The sequence below is a fragment of the Drosophila miranda genome, chromosome 4 (genome assembly GCF_003369915.1).
Source record: "Drosophila miranda strain MSH22 chromosome 4, D.miranda_PacBio2.1, whole genome shotgun sequence".
Classification (NCBI taxonomy): domain Eukaryota; kingdom Metazoa; phylum Arthropoda; class Insecta; order Diptera; family Drosophilidae; genus Drosophila; species Drosophila miranda.
This window is the reverse complement of record NC_046677.1, coordinates 8,555,170-8,577,812: the sequence shown is the minus strand read 5'-3', so window position 1 is coordinate 8,577,812 and position 22,643 is coordinate 8,555,170. Positions and strand designations below refer to the sequence as shown.

The 22,643-nt window shown below is 47.2% G+C and overlaps 4 protein-coding genes across 4 annotated transcripts; 2 read left to right on the top strand and 2 right to left on the bottom strand.

The window, feature by feature from the left end:
- Window positions 1–5,280: 5,280 nt before the first annotated feature.
- On the top strand, window positions 5,281–7,066 carry LOC108161221. The gene is made up of 3 exons (XM_033393936.1): window positions 5,281–5,365; window positions 5,499–5,572; window positions 5,636–7,066. Exons 2-3 carry the CDS (start codon window positions 5,539–5,541, stop codon window positions 6,772–6,774), a joined length of 1,173 nt encoding a protein of 390 aa, XP_033249827.1. The 5' UTR covers window positions 5,281–5,365; window positions 5,499–5,538; the 3' UTR covers window positions 6,775–7,066.
- Window positions 7,067–17,430: 10,364 nt separating this feature from the next.
- LOC117188694 (putative cyclin-dependent serine/threonine-protein kinase DDB_G0272797/DDB_G0274007) lies at window positions 17,431–19,692 on the bottom strand. The gene is made up of 3 exons (XM_033392926.1): window positions 19,343–19,692; window positions 18,296–18,874; window positions 17,431–17,472 (listed from the first exon to the last, which is right to left on the bottom strand). Exons 2-3 carry the CDS (start codon window positions 18,758–18,760, stop codon window positions 17,431–17,433), a joined length of 507 nt encoding a protein of 168 aa, XP_033248817.1. The 5' UTR covers window positions 18,761–18,874; window positions 19,343–19,692.
- Window positions 19,693–20,569: 877 nt separating this feature from the next.
- On the top strand, window positions 20,570–21,099 carry LOC108163312 (GATOR complex protein WDR24-like). The gene is made up of 3 exons (XM_033393093.1): window positions 20,570–20,646; window positions 20,717–20,864; window positions 20,931–21,099. Exons 1-3 carry the CDS (start codon window positions 20,588–20,590, stop codon window positions 21,075–21,077), a joined length of 354 nt encoding a protein of 117 aa, XP_033248984.1. The 5' UTR covers window positions 20,570–20,587; the 3' UTR covers window positions 21,078–21,099.
- Window positions 21,100–21,700: 601 nt separating this feature from the next.
- On the bottom strand, window positions 21,701–22,596 carry LOC108163311. Its single transcript, XM_017298534.2, has 5 exons — window positions 22,412–22,596; window positions 22,221–22,348; window positions 22,005–22,160; window positions 21,891–21,940; window positions 21,701–21,793 (listed from the first exon to the last, which is right to left on the bottom strand). Coding segments are annotated over exons 1-5 (456 nt in total). The 5' UTR covers window positions 22,533–22,596; the 3' UTR covers window positions 21,701–21,792.
- Between the last annotated feature and the right edge of the window lie 47 nt (window positions 22,597–22,643).

The window sequence follows — 22,643 nt, the reverse complement described above, 5'->3', positions numbered from 1 at the left end:
CGTGGCAGTCGGTTTCACCGAGAACGCTCAGGCTATCGCCGGATAGCGCCTTCAGGACCCCATCGAACTCAGAATTAATACGAAGGTCTTTGCTATGCGATAATACCGACAGGTATCACCGAGAGTGCCTAGGCTATCGCCGGACAACACTTACGGGACCCTGTCGGACTAAGAATTACTACGAAGCGGGAGGGGCTTTGCTATGCGGAGGTGCCAACAAGTGTCGCCGAGAGCACCTAGGCTATTGCCGGACGGTACTTACGGGACCCTGTCGGCCTAAGAACTACTACGACGCGGAAAGGGGTTCTGCTATGCGGAGACGCCGACAGGTATCGCCGAGAGTACCTAGGCTATCGCCGGACAGTACTTACGGGACCCCGCCGGCCTAAGAATTACTACTAAGCGGAAGGGGGCTTTTCTATGCGGAAATACCGACAAGTATCGCCGAGAGTACCTAGGCTATCGCCGGACAGTACTTACGGGACCCTGTCAGCCTAAGAATTACTACGAAGCGGGAGGGGGTTTTTCTATGCAGAAATACCGACAGGTATCGCTGAGAGCGTCTAGGCTATCGCCGGACAACACTCACGGGATCGCGTCGGCCAAAGAATTACTACGAAGCGGAAGGGGACTTTGCCATGCGGAGATGCCGACAAGTATCGCCGAGAGTACCTAGGCTATCGCCGGACAGTACTCACGGGACCCTGTCGGCCTAAGAATTACTACGAAGCGGAAGGGGGCTTTGCTATGCGGAGATACCGACAAGTATCGCCGAGGGTACCTAGGCTATCGCCGGACAGTACTTACGAAACCCTGTCGGCCTAAGAATTACTACGACGCGGAAAGGGGGCTTTGCTATGCGGAAATACCGACAAGTATCGCCGAGAGTACCTAGGCTATCGCCGGACAGTACTTACGGGACCCTGTCGGCCTAAGAATTATTACGAAGCGGAAGGGGGCTTTTCTATGCAGAAATACCGACAGGTATCACCGAGAGTGCCTAGGCTATCGCCGGAGAGCGCTCTCGGGACCCGGCCGGACTAAGAACTACTACGAAGAGGAGGCGGGCCGACAGGTATCGCCGATAGTGCCTAGTCAATCGCCGGACAGCGCTTCCGGGACCCTGTCGGTCTACTGGGATCATACAGGGCGCCAACAGATGTCGCCGAAAGCGCCTAGGCAATCGCCGGACAGCGGCCTCGGGATCCTGCTGGGCCACAAACTACGGGAGGGGATCATGAGGGAGTGCCGACAGGGGTCACCGAGAGCGCTTAGGCGATCGCCGGACAGCGGCCTCGGGATCCTGCCGGGCTACGAACTACTGGAGGGAGCCACGCGGGGTACCGACGGGCATCTGTAACGAATACGGATCACCACGTGGGCGGGGCAAGAGGAGACTCGGGTCAGAGGCGTAAGGGTGGACAGAGAAGGCGAAGCCCCGGGCCTCCAGCTTCCCGGGTCAGGCTATGTTTTTTTCATAATCGTTATATTTTCACTTTATTCATTATTTTTTTTCACTTTGTTCTTCCCTACCTATCGCACCGCTCAGCAGCCCGTATACACGACTAGAGAATCGCTTACCCCTGAATTCCCACGCTTATCTTCGTCGAAAGTACCCTCTCCTCCGTCAGCGCGGCGTTTTGCAGATGCAGGATCTTTCTTCGTACCCTGATCGCGTCGGCGCGGATCTCGCCACGTGTTGCCTTTTTATACCCGATACTCAAAATGAGTATTGGGGTATATTAGATTTGTGGTAAAAGTGGATGTGTCCAGAAGGAATCGTTTCCGACCCCATAAAGTATATACATATATTCTTGATCAGCATCAATAGCCGAGTCGATTGAGCCATGTCTGTCTGTCCGTCTGTCCGTCCGTCCGTCTGTCCGTCCGTCCGTCTGTCCGTCCCCTTCAGCGCCTAGTGCTCAAAGACTATAAGATCTAGAGCAACAATGTTTTGGATCCAGACTTCTGTGATATGTCACTGCTACAAGTATATTTCAAAACTTCGCCCCGCCCACTTCCGCCCCCACAAAGAACGAAAATCTGTGGCATCTACATTTTTAAAGATACGATAAAACCAAAAACGCAGAATCGTAGAGGATGACTATATGTTCTAGAGTGTAAAATCTCAACCAGATCGTATAATTATTATAGCCAGAATCAAGAAAACAATTTCATTCTTTCTCGCTCTGTCTCTCTCTAACACACAGGTTTCATGGTCGGCTTTGCCAATTGCAAAATATGAGTTCAAGGATCTCAGAACCTATAAGAGCCAGAGCAACCAAATTTGGTATCCACACTCCTGTGATATCGGACCTTGACCGTTTCGTGTCCAAATTTCGCCACACCCCCTTCCACCCCCGCAAAGGACGAAAATCTGGGGCATCCACAAATCTCAGAGACTATTAAGGCTAGAGTAACCAAATTTGGTATCCGCACTTCTGTTAGATCTCACTATAAAACGTATATCTCAGAATTTTATACCCAAAAGGAACAAATCAATTTGCACTGGCTACGCAGCGCCCGACGTCACGCTCAGACTGATTTTCTGTCTCTCTCGCACGCACTCTTTGTCGTGTCGTTTAATATTAGCGGCGTCTGCCGGAGGAGAGCCATACTGACTAAGTATCGGGTATAACTGTAGAGTTGCGGTGTCCGCAGCAACTCACAACGTTCCCCCTCGTTATTTCTTTCTTTATAATCACTCGTGCGGCCTTCTTCCATCGACTCCTCCATCCACGTTTTTTTTTTTCCACCCTCAGAACTCTGCCGATCCAGCTTCAGCGTGGGCGGTCAGCGTCGTCATTCTCGCGGCAGCAGAGGGCTGGCGCCGTCGTTCCCGCTCTGTATCGGCGTCTACGCTGCGCCGGTGACTTTTGTCTCTCTTTTTCGCTGCTGGCGCGTCGTTACTTGGTTTTGGTTTTCCGCGTTTCTCTTCTGCCGTTGCTTCTTGCCTGTTGGCTTACCGTTTCGGCGCTTCGTTGCTGCGTCGACGCTGGCGGCTTATCTTTTCGGCGCTTCTCGTCTTCTGCCGTCGCTGAATTGATGCTGTTGGCTACCGTTTCGGCTCTTGGTGTATTTCTCTCTCTCTTTGGCTTTCGCTGCGTTGTTGTTGTCGGGTTTTGTTTCTTGGTGTATTCCTCCCCGTTTTGGCGTCGGTGCCGTTAGGTTTCGGTTCTTGGTGTATTCCTCGCCGTTGCTGTGTCGGTGCCGTTGGATTTCGATTCTTGGTGTATCCCTCTCCCTCTTTGGCCGCTGCTGCGTCGTTGTCGTTGTGTTTATGCTTTCTCGGTGTATTCACGCCGTTGCTGCGTCGATGCCGTTGGTTTTCGGTCCTCGTTGTATTCCTCTCTCGTTTTGGCTGCTGCTGCGTCGTTGTTGTTGGGTTTTGGTTCTGAAAAGCCAGGGGCGTCCGCCGTGATCGCGACTTCCCCCCCCCCCCCCCTTTAAAGAAGATAATAAGCTACGTGGGGCTTAGAGACCCCTCGGGCCGTATAATACATATATAAAATTAATACCATGTAGCCTTCGTGGCCTTCCCCCTTCCCCCCTTAACCTAAAACTGAAAAGTCAATGCTTAAACCTAGAAAACGAAGAAAAGTCAAAATCGTAATTCAAAATTCCGGGTCCCTCCAGTGGGAAAATGCCGGTGAGCTGATGGGCGGAGAAATGTGGGTGGAGCGTACGCTCCCTCACAGCAGCTTGTAATTATGCTTGCCACAAGTTGTTGCCAAAAGTTGTAATCTAGATTTCATAGTCAAAGGGCAGCAACAACATCAAATTCAATTGAACTGTTGAGTCAGCAAACGTCAAGAGATGGAGATGGAGAATTGCTGGCAGCATGGCTTTAAGCCCAAGCCGTGGCCCAAGCCCAGGCATACATCAAAGGCAGCTGAAGGAGTTCAGGCATTGGTTTAGGCATTCCTTCCCCGATACGAGTAATCGTGCGGCAGACACAGAGTCAGAGGGAGACGGAGAAGCACACAGCTCCTTGGCATATGCAAAAGGGATATGTACATACATATATTAAATATTTAAGCCCCTTGTCGAACCAGCAAATCCAGTAAGGAGAAAATCGACTTATTCAATACACTCGCAAAATCAACTTGCTAAAAAAAAGGGAGAGGAAAACAGTATGGGGGCAAGATGCGAATGGAAATGTGCAAATCCCCAATGCAGCATCAGCAGCTGCAGAGCACATAGCAGTTGCCCCACAGGCTGCCCCAGCACAGATCCCGCCTCTGCCCCCTATAGCTGACCCCCGAACACCACCCACTGCAATCGCTTGGCATTTACATTTAAGCTGATAAGCAAAAGTGCCTTCGCCCTCCCCCCTCACACACACCTGAGCGTTAAGTCGCCGTGAATCCTGCCCCCCATACGCGCCACACACACATTGGGGCGAAAGAATTGTTTGTTCAGAATGTTGCAAGTTTATGAAATCGCGTGAGCTGGCAGCAAGGAATTTACATTTGACGCACGCACTTTACATTATTAATGCCTCCAACCGAAGGCGACAGAGGCCCAAGAAAAAGGCACCAATATCAAGGTCACGGGCAATCGAACGGACTATTGGTTACCTGCCATATCTCTTAAGCAGGAACTTATCCTACATATCTACATATGTGAAGAGTAGCCCTCATGGATGATGATTCTACAAACGCACAACAGATGTACCCGATTCGCATCCTAATCAGAAATAGCTCGAGGCATTTGCATGAATGCAACGTGCCATCATCTTCTAGCATATGAAGGTTGGCAGGTTTGAAAATTAGAAAGAAGGTACTATTGGGATACTATTAGTAGGATTGTATTTTCGGGTGCGTTGGTGCGTGGGTGCGAGTTTTTGGAAAATTCTTCAGCCATTTCGCAAGTATATCGCATTTCCGTTTTTGTGTTTGCCTCTTTACGCTTCGCTGAGAATTTCGACACATGACTACCCGCCTGTGAGCACTCGTATTTGTGCCCGTCGCTGTGTCTGTGTCTGTTTCTACTTGTGTGTGCGTTTGAATTTTGCACGAAAAATTGATTGGAAATTTATAATCTAAACTTTTTCCACTGTTTGCTTTTGTTTGCGGCTCACAAAACAAATTTTTTTGTTGCCTTTTTTTTTTTTTTTTTTCCTTTTTCTGCCATTTGCAGCATTTGAAAAGGTCCCGTCGCAGTGCCGTGTGTGCGTTTGCGTATGGATCAGAAAAGAAAAAAGAATTCGAAAATCGGTATTTACGTTTTTCGACTCCTAGTAACCTTTTCCGGGCTCCCCAGCTGCCTGTCAAAACGCCGCTACGAGGCAGGAAGCAGTTCGAATCATTCCTATGTTCAACCTTGTGTCGAGCACATATCCCAGTCCCAAATAAAAATAAAAGTGAGTTAACCAAACAAAAATTTAAAAATTGATAAAATCTGTGATAGTTTTGAGGAATATTTTGTGAAAAAACTGTCAAAATTTTTGTTTTTTCTTTTAATTGAAGTTGGTTTTTCTTTTCTTTTATTTGCAGAGCTGCCTTCAATCAATAACGACCGACCTGATCTTTGATAATGTCCAAGTTTAATGTCTTGGTGATCTTCTGGTGTAAGTATGGGGGTACCGCGGAAGTTGTTCATGAGCGAAACTAATATTTTGGGGTGGGTGTAGGTGCCGTGATGCTGATGCAGCCTTGGATGGGGCAGGGCCTGCGCATCAAGCGCTCGCATGTCCAGCTGAATGCTACAGCTGTGGCATCCACTTCTGGACCGTTGATGGCAACTCAAGCGGGCAACGGCACAACTTCCGGAACCGCCAAAGCAATGGCAACAGTCGCTAGCACGGCTAATCCTCAAACTGTGGTTAAATCATCCACTCGGCAAGAGCCTGCCGTGGACAACGACAAGGCTGGCGCCATGGAAGACCCTACAATCACCACCACAACACACACATCCGCACCCAAAATCGAGGAGCCACTAGTGGGGCCATCGACTGGACTGGTTTACACTTTACTGCCCGAGCTGAAGCGCCTTAAGCGCCGCATATTGCTGATGAATGACGCCCTAATGCCTCGTTCGGCTAACCCTCGCCCCAAATACCGCCACGCTGCGACTGTGCTTTCTCTACGTACAGGACTGCTGCCGCCCTTTGCGTACTATAAGAAGGTGGTCTCACCGGATGGCAATCTCGAGATTAAGGACTTCGAGCTGGTGTCCCCCAACATGGTTACTGAGGACATGCAGCAGGAACTCGACTCTGAACCGGAAATGATGAACCAGGACTTGGCCGGAGTTCTCCTCTTGAACGCCTCCGAAAGCGAACCACACCGCGGCCACATTATGACCCCGTCCAAGTACTATGCGAAGTACGAGTCCTCGCCTGCTCTGCCGCTAATATTCGACGTGTTGCAACAACTGATGCAGCCCGAAGCAACGTTGCAGACAGCCTTAAAGATGCACAACAGCCACATGAAATCACCTTTGTCTCAATTCCTCAACGGCGCCGTGGAGCTGTCGCTGCAGACCAATCGCGAAGCTATCGACCAAGAGGAGGATCCTTTGGAGCTCGAGAGTGATGACCAACTGGACAAACCCAAGACGGGCAAAGCTAACAAAATGGATAAGAAAAGCAAGAAGGACAACAAGAGCAAGCGTCTGGATGCCTCCAAGAAGGACGACCTCAAGACCAAGGAAGCTGCTGAAGTCGCACCCACCCGCAAGGAGGACGAGCATCACGAGCATCATGCCAATCGCAACGGCGAAATAGTCGACGACGACGTGGTCATTGTCGACCAGTGTCATGTTGCATAGGTCGGTCTCTAGGTCGAGGTATAGCGGTAGGACATTAGGTTTATAGGTAGCAAAGATTTCGATTTACGCCTGGGGTGGAACTAAATTGTTAGGTTTTTCATTTTTTCCTTTAGTGTTTTTTTGGGGGTTGTTTGTTTAGTTTAGGAATTTTGTCAGTGGCAAATTATTGAAATATTTTTGAAGATTATTTTCGGTTTTTTTGTATCAAAACTTTGAATGCCAACAAAGGTTATACGTGCGTAGAAAGGTAATAGAAAGAAAAAAATAAAAGCAACGTACGCATTCATTCAAATTGAAAGAACTGATTATGGGGAAGGATAACTATACAATTCATTCACTGGGATATACTTGGAAATATCCAAATGCAACAACAATCCGTAGATCCATATGAAGTGGCACGTGGTACGTGGAATCTTCGGAATTAGTTCTCCTCCAAGGCGTTTGCAAATGCTTGCAGCATACTTTCAGGCTGCTCCATGGAACTCAGGGTCGAGCGGGTAATAGAGCGAGAACTTGCATAATAAACCTTCAGGAATGCCATTATCATGGAGATTGTCAATTGTTACTTTCGAGCAAGTATCACACTTCACCAGCCCCCTTCCTGCTGGCCCGACTCTTCTATTTTTCCTTGAAGTTTCCCTTCGTTTTCATTAACAAAATCGATTTGCATTTGGCCCCGTCTACCTTGAAATGTCCCACCTCTGGCGTTGGAGCTGGAGTTTGGGGCCACGTTGCCAAAGCGAAATTGATATGCCGAGTGCGACAGTGCAGTCATATGAGGAAACAAATCTAACAAACACGCACACACCCATGGATATTCGGAGTAATTGGATCCAAAAGGCAAAAGTTTTGCCGGCTCCTGCTGCTGCTGATGTCGATGCTAAATGCTGCTAATTTTATATACAATAAAACTAATGTAAATTGCCACTTGACGTTCGCTGTGCGTGTCTCGTGTGTTTTTTTTTTTTTTTTTTTTTTTAATTCATAGTAAAAATAGGATATATATATATAAAATATAAGAATATAAAAGTTAAAAATAAAAATATATAGCATATACATATATATATGAACCAGACTTGCGGGACTGCCGTGAAGCATTGCTTCGCAAGGCTGGCTAGCCTATTACGGCCGCTCGTTTCGTGTGCGTTCAAGCCGCCTCAATTCCGAAGCGATTTCTAATGCAAGACTGCATATCGCCGTCCAATTTGCTTGGTTTTCCAGCATCCTAGGTACCAAACTTTCCACTGTAATGGGCACCCCTAGGGTGCCTTCTGCTCGCCTGCGGGCCTCTGTGAATCTGGCGCATGCGGTCAGGACATGCTCAGCGTTTTCTATTTTTCCGCAGCAGCTGCACAGCCCATCTTTCTCGTGGCCAAAGCGGTGGAGGTACTCTTTAAAGCACCCGTGGCCGCTGAGAACTTGTGTCAGCGAGAACGTAAGTTCTCCATGCCGCCGATTCATCCATGCTGCAATGTTGGGGATTAGTCGGTGGGTCCAACGGCCGGTTTCAGCATTATCCCATCTGAGTTGCCAGCTCTCAAGACATTCAGCCCTCGCCCTGGTCTTAACCGCTCTAGCGTCTGCCTGTGTGTTGGCGGCCTTTCTTCCCTTGTGGATTTCGCTGGCTTCCCTCGCTGCGAGCTCTACTGGTGGTATGCCGCTTATTACCATTATTGCCTCTGTGGAGACAGTACGGAACGCCGAGCTCACCCGCAGGGCTCCGAGTCTGAAGTCCGACTCAATGCCCTTAGTGTAGCTCCTGGTCCTCGTGGCCTGGGCCCATATTGGCGCTGCGTATAGTATGGATGACTTGGCCACGTTAAATAACAGTCTCCTACTCGTTGACTTTGGGCCTCTGTGGTTCAGCATCATGCGTGAAACCGCCATGACTACGCCGCGTGCCTTCTGGTGTGTCTGCTGCAGGTGCTCTCTAAACGACAGCCTGGTGTCCAGCATAACTCCCAGGTATCTAATCGCTCGTTTTGAGGTAATTGAGGCTCCTCCTACGGTTATCCTCGCCGTCTCCACCTGTTTCCTGCTGCTGATGAGAACCGCTTCCGTCTTGTGCTCGGCTAGCTTGAGCCCTGCCAGGTCTAGCCAGTCGCTTATGGTTCCGATTGCCTCGTTCATACAGCTCTCGGTCTCCGCCAGGGTTTTTTTCGTGACCGTCACCGCGACATCGTCAGCGAATCCCACGATTTCGACTCCTTGTTGGAAGTTGAGGCGAAGAATTCCATCATACATGGTATTCCACAGTAGAGGTCCCAGTACAGATCCTTGTGGGACCCCTCCCGTGATGGAGTATGACCGAGGGCCATCTTCCGTGTCGTAAATCAGCCATCTGTTATCCAGGTAGTCACTGACCATCGCCTGTAGATATCCGGGGATTTCGAGTGTGCGCAGGGAGGACATTATCCTGCTCCAGGATGCCGAGTTAAATGCGTTTTTCACGTCCAGTGTTGCCACCAGACAGTATTTTTTGGCCCCGCCGAGCCATCGTGTGCCTTCCAAGGCCTTTCTGGCAGTGCCGCACACCTTGTCTAGCGCATCCAAGGTAGAGCGAGCCTTCCTAAAGCCGTACTGGCTGTCGGAGAGTCCACCAGCGGCCTCGATTGCCTCCGTTAACCTTGCGCTGATTACGCTTTCCAGCATCTTACCTGCGCCGTCCAGGAGGCAGATAGGCCTGTATGCCGATGGGTCCTCCGTGTCTTTCCCAGGTTTTGGTATCAGCACCAGCTTTTGCTTCTTCCATCTTCCAGGAAAGCACCCATCGGTGAGGCATTTGGTATAGGTCTGCGCAAAGATCGTCGGATGCAGGCTAATAGCCAGCTTGAGGGCCCGATTTGGGATGCCGTCTGGTCCTGGTGCCTTGCAGTTTGGCACTCTCTTTACTAGTTCTGCCAACTCATGCGGGGTCACTGGGGGTACTTGGTGTCCCGTACTCGTGATCCTGTCTACCTGCGTGTCCTGCGCTGGGAATAGGTGCTTGACGATTGCCTCCATTTTTTCCGCTCCCGTTGGTGCCGCGTGCTTGAATGCGCCTGCCTTCTTCATGACCACCTTGTAGGCCTTACCCCAGAGATCGTTTTCGGCTTCGTCACAGAGATCTAGGAAACTTCGTTTTTTACTATTTTTGATTTCCTTCTTCAGTGCCTTCCTTCTTCGGGTGTAGATTTCCTTGAGAGCCTGAAAGACTGCTGTTCCGCGGGATCTGTGGTATGCTCTTCTGGCGCCTATGTATGCGTGGCGGGCCTCCTCAATTGCCTGGTTCCACCAGTATACCGGCCTATGGCCTTCAAATGGTTTGCTGCGCTCCATGCTAGCTTTACACGCCCTTTCGAGTTGTTCCATGACTTGTGCCACTAGATCGTCTTCGCCTTCCACCTCGGCTAGTCCTGCTAGGGCTGCCCTGAAGGCTGGTGTGTTCAGCGTGTTTTCTTTGTAGTGCCCCCTCGTAGCGATACTCTGGGTGGCTCTTCTGGTCTGGATACTGCAGAGGATACCGTTGTGGTCGCTCGCGGTCTACTGTTCGCTGATCTGCCATAACGTGCTCGCTGCAAGTCGAGTACTTATGTAGGTGAGGTCTATGATGGATGTGGTACCTGCTCTGCTGAATGTTGGGTTGGAACCAGCGTTTTTTAGGACTATGTCCAGGGAGGCAAAAGCCTCCACTAGGACACGGCCCCTAGCATTCGTTGTTGCTGACTCCCATTCCGTTGCCCAGGCGTTGAAGTCCCCAGCTACTAGCGACGCCGAGTGTGCTCTGATGTCATCTGCCAAGTTGTCGATTGTGTCGCTGAACTCTTCGAGTGACCAGCTGGGTGGTAGGTAACAGCTGTATACCCATAGGTCTTTCAGCCTCCCTCGTACGTATCCTTTGGATCTTTTAACTTCGTCTAGATGCTGTGCTGGTTTGCCGCACATCCAGATTGCCGCTTTCCCCGATTGTCCGTGGGGCTACCCGTTTTTTGAGCGCAGAAAATGCAGTGTGGGTCCTTGCTGCAATTTCTGGCCTCATGGTCTCTGCCTCCACATCTAAAGCACGCTCCTCTGTGGTCCTTTTCTCCGGTGCAGTTTACCAAGATGTGCCCGAACTCCAAACACTTGTAGCATCGTTTTGGCGACACCATTTGTTTGATACGGCAGTTTACCCAGCCGACCCTTATCTTCCCCATTGCAGCGAGTTTGTTGGCGGCGACTGCATGGAGGGATAGGGTGGCTATCTGCATCCCGCTTCTGGTGGCTCTTAAGGACCTTACCGCTTCCTCGGGGATTTCGGTTTCCCCTGTGGCACGCTTCAATGCTTCCAATATCTCTGCCTTCGTTGTTATCTCGTCTAGATCCATTAACTCGAGCCTTGTTTGTTCGGTCAGGGCCCGTACCACTGCCTTGGCCCCCAGTGCATTTCCGACCGCCGATTTGACCTCCTCCGCGCTGTGACTCGGGGTTTTTTTGAGGCGCAGCAGCAGATCTCCCTTAGCTGTCTTCCTGATGCTTTCCACATCACCGCTCACATGGCTCAGCGTTGCATCCCCTTTCACCGATTTTAATAATTCCGCGTAAGTGATGTTTCCTACGCTCGCTATCACTACAGCGTCTGGTCGCGTTTTTTTCGTGGTCTGTTTTTTTCTGGTTCCTACCGAACTGCTGCCAATTGGGGACCGTTGGGTTTCAAGTTCGCGGTCCGTTCGCTCCCGTGGCCTGAACTTCTTCGGCGGTGTCTGCCTCTGTCCTGCTGTTGGTTCCCTTGCACGTTTTGGTGTCGCTTGACTCCTCTCCAGGGTGCCGAGCCCTCTGCCGTTCCTACTTGCCGCTATTGGCGACGTCTGCGTGTCTGCCTCTTTGCGCTAGGGTGTGTCTCGTGTGTGTGTGTGTGTGTGTGTGCATGTGTCACAAACACATAGACATTAAATGGGGCACATAATGTGTTGAAAGTCGAAAGAGCATTGAAAGACCAACCAAACGACAGAGCGGGTGTCATGGGGGCTTGGCCAACAACATAAATACAAATTTGCTTCACAAATCTATGTATACAATCTGTGTATATAAACTGCATTCGATTCTCGTATGTTTTTTTTTTTTTTTTTTTTTTATTGGGAAAACAATATTAACAATAGTGGGTGGTGGGGGGGGGGATGGATTGTTGGAATGGGAATGTTGAGGGTAGGTCCGCTCCCGCGGGACTGCCGCTAGGCATTACTTCGCGGTGCGGAGCTTGGTGTCTTCTATGGCTCTAGTTGGTTCGGCATCGCTCCAGCCTACGCAGCTCCTTTATGACGCTTGCTGGCATATTGGCAGCCGCGTGCCACGTCTGCTCGTCGGCTACCATCCGCTCGGTGAGGGTGTCTGCGCTTACTCCTAGGCTCGCCTCTCCTAGCATCTCTCGTTCCCGACGAAAGCGGGGACAGGAAAAGAAGACGTGCTCCGCGTCTTCATCTACTCCTGGCCCGCAGTAGCTGCAGTACGGGTCATCGGCGTGCTTGAAGCGGTATAGGTATTTCTTGAAGCAGCCATGCCCCGTTAGCAGTTGTCCGAGGTAGTGGTCAATCTGGCCTCTCTTCCGCTGCATCCATGGTCTCAGCTGGGGGATTAGCCGTCTCGTCCATCTTCCATTCTCGGCTTGGTCCCATCGCCGTTGCCAGCGTGCTATAGTGCCCTCGCGGCGTTCGCTACTGACTGCCATGCCGCTCTGCCGCTCGTCCGCCAGGAGGTCCAGCGGGACCATGGCTGCCACCACAAGTGCGGCGTCCTAAAACACCGTCCAGAAGCAGCATGCAACCCTGAGGGCGCAGCGTCTGTATGCGCCTCTGCTGTCCCTGCTGTATGACGGCACCCTCATTGCTGGTGCCCTCCACGGTATAAGTAATATTTGCTTCACTGCAAAAAAAAACTATTGGCGGCCTCGTAAAGATCATAGTCGGCACTGCATTGTGTACTTGCAAATTGGCAAATATGGGTTTGACTTCTGGTTTTGAAGGTCCCCTCTTTGGAGAGAAACAAAAATTCCACAGTCAAATTGCAAACATCAATTAGATGAGCTTCTGATTTGATATTATAGATCGATTCGAGGGGTCACAACAAATCCACCTACATTTTTAAATAGATTCGAGGGGTTTTTGAAGGTTCCTCTTTCAGTTAATCCCCTTAAACTGTATAGATGGACCTAAAAACACCATACTAGAGGGCGTTCAAGATCTATGATCTGTTGCATCGATTGCCATTGAACGATGCAAATACTCGTACTCTCTTAAGTGAGATCTCGATGAGAGCTCTCGTCCCGTAACGATTGCCAATGCTGTGTGATTATGGCCTACACCTAATGTCATCTTTGTGTAATCATCATTGTTGTTGGTCGACTTTTATTTCGGCCAATACTTATGCGAATTTTATGACGATTTTTATGGCGGTAAATTTAAATATCTATAGGCAATGGAGAGGGTATCGCATAACACTCACTCGAGTGGTTCGATTCGCAATTATCAGACTCTTTGGCTTTTACAATTTAATTTTTTTATTTTATTTATTAGCTAAAAAATTTCAACGGGAACTTTGCGTAACAACAAATAATCAACAACAATGAAGAGGGAGAGAAGGTCGCTTGTCAATGTAACAAGCGGGCGAGTCGATCCGCCCCTCCCGTGAATGGCTGTGGAGATCACTGATCACTGATCGCCTAGAAGCGGAAACGCTTGGCGGGCAAATTGTACTGGTAGCCAGACGACTGCTGCTCCACGGGAGCGGAGAAGACTGGTCCTGGCGCGGGGGCTGGGGGTATTCTGTTCAAAGAGGACTATTTAAAACTAGAGAAATATTGAAATAATATGGTTGAATAATAATATGAATCACCTGAACTGTAAGTAAAACGAGGGGGAACGTTGTGAGTTGCTGCGGACACCGCAACTCTACAGTTATACCCGATACTAAGTCAGTATGGCTCCTCTCCGGCAGACGCCGCTAATATTAAACGACACGACAAAGAGTGCGTGCGAGAGAGACAGAAAATCAGCCTGAGCGTGACGTCGGGCGCTGCGCGGCCACTGCAAATTGATTTCTTGCTTTTGGCTACAAAAATGATCCGATCTGATCCAGATTCAGCAATCTGATAGATATGGTCGTTATCTATGATTCTGCGTTTTTAGTTTTCTCGAATGTGCAATATTGTGGATGCAACAGATTTTCGTCCTTTGTGGGGGCGGAAGGGGGTGGGGCGAAATTTTGAGATATACGTTTTATAGTGAGATCTAACAGGAGTGCGGATACTTAATTTGGTTACTCTAGCCTTAATAGTCTGTGAGATTTTTGAATATCCCCAGATTTTCGTCCTTTGCGGGGGCGGAAGGGGGTGTGGCGAAATTTTGAAACAAACTCGTCTCGGTCCGATATATTTGGAGTGTGGATACCAAATTTGGTTGCTCTAGCTTTTGTAGTCTCTGAGATCTAGGCGCTAATGTTTTACTCTAAGCAAAGCCGCCTATGCTACGTGTGTGTTAGAGAGAGACAGGGCGAGAAAAAATGAAATTGTTTTCTTGATGCTGGCTATAATAATAATACGATCCAATTTAGATTCCGCTGTCTTAAAGATATGGTCATTCTCTACAATTCTACGTTTTTGGTTTTCTCATATCTTTAAAATTGTGGATGCCACAGATTTTCGTCCTTTGTGGGGGCGGAAGTGGGCGGGGCGAAGTTTTGTAATATTTTTGTAGCAGTGACATATCACAGAAGTCTGGATCCAAAACATCGTTGCTCTAGCTCTTATAGTCTTTGAGCACTAGGCGCTGAAGGGGACGGACAGACGGACAGACGGACGGACGGACAGACAGACATGGCTCAATCGACTCGGCTATTGATGCTGATCAAGAATATATATACTTTATGGGGTCGGAAACGATTCCTTCTGGACGTTACACACATCCATTTTCACCACAAATCTAATATACCCCAATACTCATTTTGAGTATCGGGTATAAAAACTGTTTCGGAAGAAACCACTCTTCCTCATCAGCGATCTTTCATTTTCCAAATATGGAAGATGTGGTTGATCGTACAGTATGAGTATACTTAAATGTATAAATATATACTTCCCTTCCAGTATAAATATATGTATACTGGTGCAACAATAATATTTAAGTACAAATATATACTGGTGTAACAATAATATTCCAGTACAAATATATACTGGTGTAACAATAATATTCCAGTACAAATATATACTGGTGTAACAATAATATTCCAGTACAAATATATACTGGTGTAACAATAATATTCCAGTACAAATATATACTGGTTTAAAAATAATTTTCACAGGTCCTTAAGAACCTCATCCACAAGCTCGTTAAGGCTACTCGTGGGAAGGCGAGGATTTTGCGCTGCAAGTGGCCTCAAGTCTTCGCTACGGCTACTTATGGGAACGCAATAATGACGCCGTAAAGCGCTCCTTTCGACGCAACAAAAGGAACATTGTACGCAAACATACCCCTTTGGAGTAAGTTTGCATTCTTCTTCATGCTTTAGTCTCTCCTCTGTGGTTATTCTTTGCGCTACGTTGCAGTAGGAGCATTTGCGGGCGGGATGAAGTTGTCCCGGGATAAAGCCGGGAGGGGCTTGAAAGGCCGGTGGTGGCCGGTAAGGACGGGTGCCATTTGGCAAATCGAAAATACATTGTCCCGGCATTGGGTTTGGTATCGGGGGTTTCTCGTTTTGATCCTGAATATATACCGGCTTGCTGCTGTATTTGCAATCCACTTTCTTCACCTTCGCGATTGGTGCTTCATCAGTACTCGTTCGTTTTGGTACTTCGACTTTTGTAAAGGAATAATCTTTCCCGGAATTACCGGAAAAATCCTCTGCCGGTCGAGATTTTTTGGACCTCGGCTTTCTTGCATTTGCAGTGGAGTTCGCCATTGGAGTAGCTTCCCGAATCATCGACGGATTTTCAATGTCCCAGTCTCTATCCGGCTGCGCTTCGTCGCTCTGTAATATCTCTATATCGGAGATATTAGGAGCAGCACTTGAGCTCGTGCTACGAGACACAGTTAGGGGAGCGCTCAAGGTAGCAGCGCTCGTGTTACCTGACTCATTTAAGGGAGCGCTCCAGGTAGCAGCGCTCGTGCTACGAGACACAGTAAGGGGAGCACTCAAGGTAGCAGCGCTCGTGCTACCTGACTCATTTAAGGGAGCGCTCGTGCTCCCCAGGACACTTGAGGTGTTAAGGCTCGTGCCCTTTTCCCTCTCATAAATGCGAGCCAATTCCACATTGGCCTTGCATCTCTGCAGTATGGCCTTTGACTTTTCGACGGGTCCTTTCGCTTCAAGCACAGCTAAATCTGCTTCAGCGCGTTTTAAAAATGCCTCTGCCAACGGCAGAGAGTCCACTTGTTCGTTTCGCAGCTTTCGCAGCTTTTCCATTTTTTCACTGTTTTCACTGTTTTCACTGAGGTTTTCACTGAGCACAATGGAGTAAAACACGAATAAAAAATATAAACACCAGAAAAACACTTTACTCACAAATTTTCACTTGCTTGTTTATGTTTATAAACGCATATGACGCTATTAACCCATTGAACCCCTGTGTGTGCAACATTAACCCATTACAATGTAACATACAAAAGATTATTGTATAGCATATATTTATACACTAATTTCATATACAGGATCAAATATTTTTCATGCGCCCACATATTCACCCTGATCTATATATTCTCAAAGAAATGTGGACAAAGTTATATAGTCTATATTAAGAAGTATATTTGTTGTGTCAGTCTTAGAGGGTTAATTAAAAACACCTTGTCTCGCTATCGAAAGCATATTGTAAAATTGTTGCCAAAACGTGATCAGTTCGTAGTTGCTCAGTGAACAAGTGAAGAAAAGTGAATAAGTGATTATATATCTCGTTTTGCCCAAAATTCGTAGTTGCCCAGTGTGTTCACAAGTGAAGAAAAGTGAATAAGTGATTATATATCTCGTTTTCCTCAAAATTCGTAGTTGCCCAGTGTGTTCACAAGTGAAGAAAAGTGAATAAGTGATTATATATCTCGTTTGAAAATGGATGCAATACGGTATTTTTTTGCACTTCATCCAAACTTTTTGGATAGGCAAGAAGACATTCGCTCTGCGATGAAATTTGTGAATTCGGAGACGTGCAACAAACATGTCGGGAAAGGCTTCATCGAGGATATTGAAGCCATTCGGAACTTCGGGCCGTTTTTTATATTAATGGACGAAATCCAGCTGAATGAGTTCAGGCCGACGGAATGCGCTGTTAAAAAAATTAAAATGTTAGTTTTTGCTGCTCTGCCAGCTGATATGAGCAAATATAAAACTATACATGTAACGGTGGCAGCAAACGAACACAAACCATTGGGGACCGGCGTTATATATAGCGCTGCTAAACGCGTGCTAAGTAAAATCGCAGGAAACATGCCTGAAGAGCATAACAAATTGTTGGCAGTAATTGCAGATGGCAATTTTGCAAATGAAAAAGCAATACAATATGCCAAGCTGTTTTATCCATGCCTGTGGTGCTATACGCACTTCAGGAACAACTTGTCCTCGAAAAACGGCTGCACCGAAAGTATACTTCGGAAAATTTACAAGGTATATGGTACCTTTACAAGAAGTACCTGGAATCATGCAATAGAAGAAGCAAGGTCCAGACTAGGCCACTCCGGAGGATGCAGCGACATAATTGAAATGGAGCTGAAGGAAATTGAAAGCATGTTTAGAAAATTTTTCAAGCTTGTACCAAGTGGTACTCTATCCCTCGTTTCATGCAATAATGATGAGCTGGAACTATTCGGCTCATCATTTAAGTTTCAAGTGAGGATGGCAACCAGTATGCTTCAGAGAATAGGCAGCGACGAGCTTAGAGATGCTAAGCAAGCTGTAGAATTTCTTACAAAATTCGTAGGTGCATACATAGAGGAAGCCTAAAAGTAGACAAATATTAGGCAGCCAGATGAATAGTTGACTGGAACAGATAAATGTTGAACCAGATAACTACCTCACTGGAAGAATTTTTTTTAGCGCCAGTATAGGAGTCATTACCGGAATATTATTGTTGTACCAGTATATATTTGTACTGGAATATTAATGTTAAACCAGTATATATTTGTACTGGAATATTATTGTTAAACCAGTATATATTGATACTGGAAGGGAAGTATATATTTATACATTTAAGTATACTCACACTGTACGATCAACCACATCTACCATATTTGGAAAGTGAAAGATCGCTGATGAGGAAGAGTGGTTTCTTCCGAAACAGTTAATACACATACAAATTGTTTACTATTATTATTATTATAAATTATTATTATTTTTTTTAACATTTAAATATTATTATTATATTATATTATTATGTAGTTCAACTTAACCTAATACTAATAATAATTATTAAACCTAAACTTAACCTAATACAAATAAAAATTAAAATTTTTACATTATTAAACCTAAACTTAACCTAATACAAATAAAAATAAAAATTCAAATTTTTTACATTATTAAACCTAAACTTAACCTTATAAAAATAATAATTCAAATTTTTCAGTCTTATTAAAAAAAAAAATGTATCTAAGGTGAGCCGGCTCACCTCCTCTCGCACCTGCTCCTCCTGGTGCTCCCAGTACTGGGAGTACTGTTGCTGCTGCGGTTGTTGTTGCTCCTGCTGCTGTTGCTGCTGCTGCTGTTGCTGTTGGTACTCCCAGTACTGGGAGTACTCTTGCTGCGGCTGCTGCTGCTCCTCGACGTCTACCTGTTGGTACTCCCAGTACTGGGAGTACTCTTGCTGCGGCTGCGGCTGCTGCTGCTGCTCCTCGACGTCTACCTGTTGGTACTCCCAGTACTGGGAGTGTACTTGCTGCGGCTGCTGCTGCTGCTGCTGTTGCTGTTGCTGCTGCTGCTGCTGCTGCTGTTGCGGCCATCTCTGGGGACGATGCAGGACGGCCTGCGACTCCAGGGCTTTCTGCAAAAGTCTCGTCTGCATGTGGACGATGTCTACCACCTTTGCCGCCGTTGCCACCTGGCCCCTCGGCCGCGACGCTGATGTTGTTGCAGGCGCGCGCCATTCCTTCTCTGCCTTGAATTCATTCCGGTTGATCTGAAACAAAAATAAAAATAATTAAACAAAACCAAATTCAACGCGCCTATAATACAATTTTACATGAATTTGACATGTATACTACATAGATGGCGCTGATATAACACAACGAAGAGTTAAGTGCCCAGAAGAACAATGCCCAACAAGGGCACTTAACGAAGCGCACAGGCGTGAGAATAGAATATTTCGCCATTCGAAATGTTTTTCTCTGCTTAAAACGTATTTTAGCGACATTTTGAAGGGGAGAAAATAAGAATGGCTCAGCTGATCTTAAGAGGTCGATCCTCTTAATGTCTTAATTCGATCTTAATGTCGCCGGCGCCAGAGACCACTATTTTAACTGTTCCTTTCGGCCCCAGATTGGTGTTGGCGGCGCTGATGTTGATGTTCGTGTTGACGCAATTGACGGGCAAAACAAAATTCGGCCTTGGAGTTGAACAAAGCCAATATTTTTGACCATTTTCTTACCTTTCTTAAAGTGAAAACTGAGCTTGAAGTTCTGCGTGCGGCCTGATGTGACGAAAATTTGAACAGTATGACCTTATGCCCGCCTAAACCGTTATGTTAGCGTTAGCGGCACACGTATCGAAAGGTTGTTGTCACAGCTGCGATTTTAGTTGTTTTTACTCCGAAATTTAAATTTGAGATGGACGCGCCCAGTCCTGAAGTCCAAATATTTTTCTGAAAGAAAGAAAGATAAACCCATCTCTGAGAAAAAGAAATGTCAGGTGAAAGACTTGCACAGCAGCACCGATGATAAAAATGTTCTGCGGTATTTTCTAAAAAGATCGATTGGTGATCAAATATCGCACAGAAAATCTCGTATCAAAAATAAAAAGTAGCACCCATAGCGAAATATCGGTATAACATCAACAATCCTATATACATATATCTGACGAATGGGAAATTATTTTCCTTGGGAAGCATTGGGTAATAGACATTTCTCTGTATCTGTTTTCTCCAGATACATTGCTGGAAACATGGGCTACATGGAAGGGAATTACTAATTAATAACTGAATGCTGGATGCTTGGACTTGGACCATTCCAGGATGTACAAATTCATGCTGAAGGATGCTGTAAGCTAGAGATACTTTGCTAAACCTCAAACGAGGTTTCCCCTAAACGAAACCGATTCCAAGCCTCGCCAGGAGCATGAATGCTTTATTGGATGCGCCCGGGAGCTGATTATGAGCGGCAAAAAAATTGCCGAGCTATGCGAGCACAATTCGGAGGTGTCCAAGAAATACGGCAAACACAATGTATGTAAAGCAGTTGGATGGGGGTCTAAGGGATTACTATTATAAAATACTATAATTTTGTTAGGCCACTACTTTATGGAACTTTCTCAAACTGTTCTACGACAGCAATCGCTTTGAGCCACCCTTCGAGCATCGATCTTCCTTCTCGAATCAAAAGAATCCCATCAACTCGAGGCGTGCCACTCAAGTGGCCAGCGATTGGCCCCAGCAACGCAGTGACCTGAGTCAGGATTTGAATGGCAATGCCTAAGAGGCGACACATGAGATTGCCGCTACGAACGAGGATGACGATCCGCTGGGTGGCAGTGGAGTGGAGCATCCGCCGACCAGTTCTGTGATACTCTCCGTGACCCAAATCATCAGCGAGATCACCTTCGATAACTTCGAGCTCCTGCGCAATGGCTTCATTTATGTGGGACCCACGGAGGCGGCTAAGGCACTGGCACTGGCACGATGTGCAGGCAGCGCGACCACAACTGGAGATCAAGGCATCTGACCATGAAAAGTCTCCTGTAAGTAGGAGGAATCATTTTGCTTTGTTTTATACAAATTGTAAATGATTGTTTTCTGACTTTCTTTCAGCCGCCGCATACCGATGTGGGAGCCGCACAAGTTTGTGGCCAATGCTCTCATGCTGCTAAATGACGTGGGCGATGTGCAAACTGCTTTGACTGTGATAATAGCTTTTGGGGAGGCCCGCAAGCTGCTTCCCCTTGAAGATACATTGGTTGTACGTAGCCCGCCCCCATAACAACAGCAACAAATTTTTTATTTGCATGGCTTTCTCATCCACTAGGAGCATTGGTTTCACACCTATGTCGATCAGCTGCAGCGCTACGAGCTGTGGAACGAGGCCTGCGAGGTGATCAACCGATCCTGGCTGCGTTCCGTGCAGCAACTGAATCAGCACTCCACAGCAATGCATACAAATTGCGGCAATTGAGCCTTGAAGTCGAACACCACATCCGTTTCGCCAGGACGAAACACCAGTATGGGATAGCTTTCCAGCTGCTCCGTCACTTCGTTTATCTCGTCTCGTATCCACAGCTTTATCTCGTCTTTTAGGTCGCGCAGACCATCCATTATGAGCTGTTTCTTGGACGGCTCTGGCAGTTTCGTCTTGCAGCCGGACTTCTTTTCGCGCTCCCAAAAGGTACATTGCACGGCTGTGGTGTGTATTTGCTGTTCAAAAAAGTTCAAAGTTCCAAATCGCCAAAAATGAAAGTGGAAGACATAGACAAATGTGCCGGAAGCTTGACATGACTGTTTTCTACTGGGTTCTGGGTACTATTCTGATGCCAGTGGCTCTGCCCCTGGCACTCTTCAATATATGGCAGCGATTCCGTGCCAAGAAATACCGTAATCAGTTGCCGGGCAAGGTAATGACTAATTTTAAAACTTCTCGGGACTCCTTACTTATGTAAAATACAGCTTATCCTTAAATACGTATCCTTATCCTTATCCTTATTTGTGTAGCTTATCCGATGGGATGTTGAACTGCGGTGCGGGCGCCAAGTACACTAGAGCCGGCGCCGATGGGATGTTGAACGACGGCGAGGGCTTCTTGTACGAGTACCCACTGCCACCACCGCCCAGATTCAGATGGGAGACATCGGCCGCAACCACAGCGATGGCGCACACAGCAAACACGAAGAGTTTCTGGAAGAGATCAACCGATTAGCAATCCGTGTGTCCATGGGTTCAAGTTGAAGGTGAAGCCACAATCTTAAGCGATGTACGATGGAGTACTACTTACCATTGTTGTTGATTTGTTGGGCCGCTGGGCTCCGATGTGAAAGTGGTGGCCTAACAAAATTATAGTATTTTATAATAGTAATCCCTTAGACCCCCATTCAACTGCTTTACATACATTGTGTTTGCCGTATTTCTTGGACACCTCCGAATTGTGCTCGCATAGCTCGGCAATTTTTTTGCCGCTCATAATCAGCTCCCGGGCGCATCCAATAAAGGATTCATGCTCCTGGCGAGGCTTGGAATCGGTTTCTTTTAGGGGAGAACCAGAAAACTGCGGTAAAGATTTCGATTAGAAGATGATTTGAGGTTTAGCAAAGTATCTCTAGCTTACAGCATCCCCGCGCCAGGACCAATCTTCTCCGCTCCGTGGAGCAGCAGTCTTGAGCAAGCCTGCTCGGAATTTAGGGATCGTATGATAACCCATCTCCACCCCAACCTGCTCTTTGATCTTCTTGGTGACTGTAAGACTCAGGAATTAAAATAGTGGTGCAAATGAAGACCGACAGATCTGTCGGTGCTTACTTTCAGCCATGATTCCCGAGGAATGGTCGTCACCGCAGTCATGAAACAGGAACCGCAGTCCCCTCGGTCCCCGAGAGCACATGGCGCCAACGGACTTGGCGCAACGAGAAAGAAAATTCATTTCACAATCTTACAAGATCTCTATGCAAAAGAATTTCTTGAGTTTAGTTTCAATGTTGATATAATGTGAATAAAAAAATTGTTTAAATTTAACGTTTAATTCCCGCGGTGC

What these genes read in the sequence shown, in the direction of transcription:
- LOC108161221 (XM_033393936.1), top strand. Translation starts at nt 5,539, where the DNA reads ATGTCCAAGTTTAATGTCTTGGTGATCTTCTGGT. An exon ending in TGTCTTGGTGATCTTCTGGT is followed by an intron (nt 5,573 to 5,635) that starts GTAAGTATGGGG and finishes GGGTGGGTGTAG; the next exon opens with GTGCCGTGATGCTGATGCAG.
- LOC117188694 (XM_033392926.1), bottom strand. Translation starts at nt 18,760, where the DNA reads ATGCAGACGAGACTTTTGCAGAAAGCCCTGGAGTCGCAGGCCGTCCTG. An exon ending in TGAATTATTATTTTTATAAG is followed by an intron (nt 17,473 to 18,295) that starts GTTAAGTTTAGG and finishes AATTTCCTTCAG; the next exon opens with CTCCATTTCAATTATGTCGC.
- LOC108163312 (XM_033393093.1), top strand. Translation starts at nt 20,588, where the DNA reads ATGTGCAGGCAGCGCGACCACAACTGGAGATCAAGGCATCTGACCATG. An exon ending in CTGACCATGAAAAGTCTCCT is followed by an intron (nt 20,647 to 20,716) that starts GTAAGTAGGAGG and finishes ACTTTCTTTCAG; the next exon opens with CCGCCGCATACCGATGTGGG. An exon ending in CCCTTGAAGATACATTGGTT is followed by an intron (nt 20,865 to 20,930) that starts GTACGTAGCCCG and finishes CTCATCCACTAG; the next exon opens with GAGCATTGGTTTCACACCTA.
- LOC108163311 (XM_017298534.2), bottom strand. Translation starts at nt 22,532, where the DNA reads ATGAATTTTCTTTCTCGTTGCGCCAAGTCCGTTGGCGCCATGTGCTCT. An exon ending in CTCGGGAATCATGGCTGAAA is followed by an intron (nt 22,349 to 22,411) that starts GTAAGCACCGAC and finishes TGAGTCTTACAG; the next exon opens with TCACCAAGAAGATCAAAGAG. An exon ending in AGAAATACGGCAAACACAAT is followed by an intron (nt 21,941 to 22,004) that starts GTATGTAAAGCA and finishes TAATTTTGTTAG; the next exon opens with GCCACCACTTTCACATCGGA.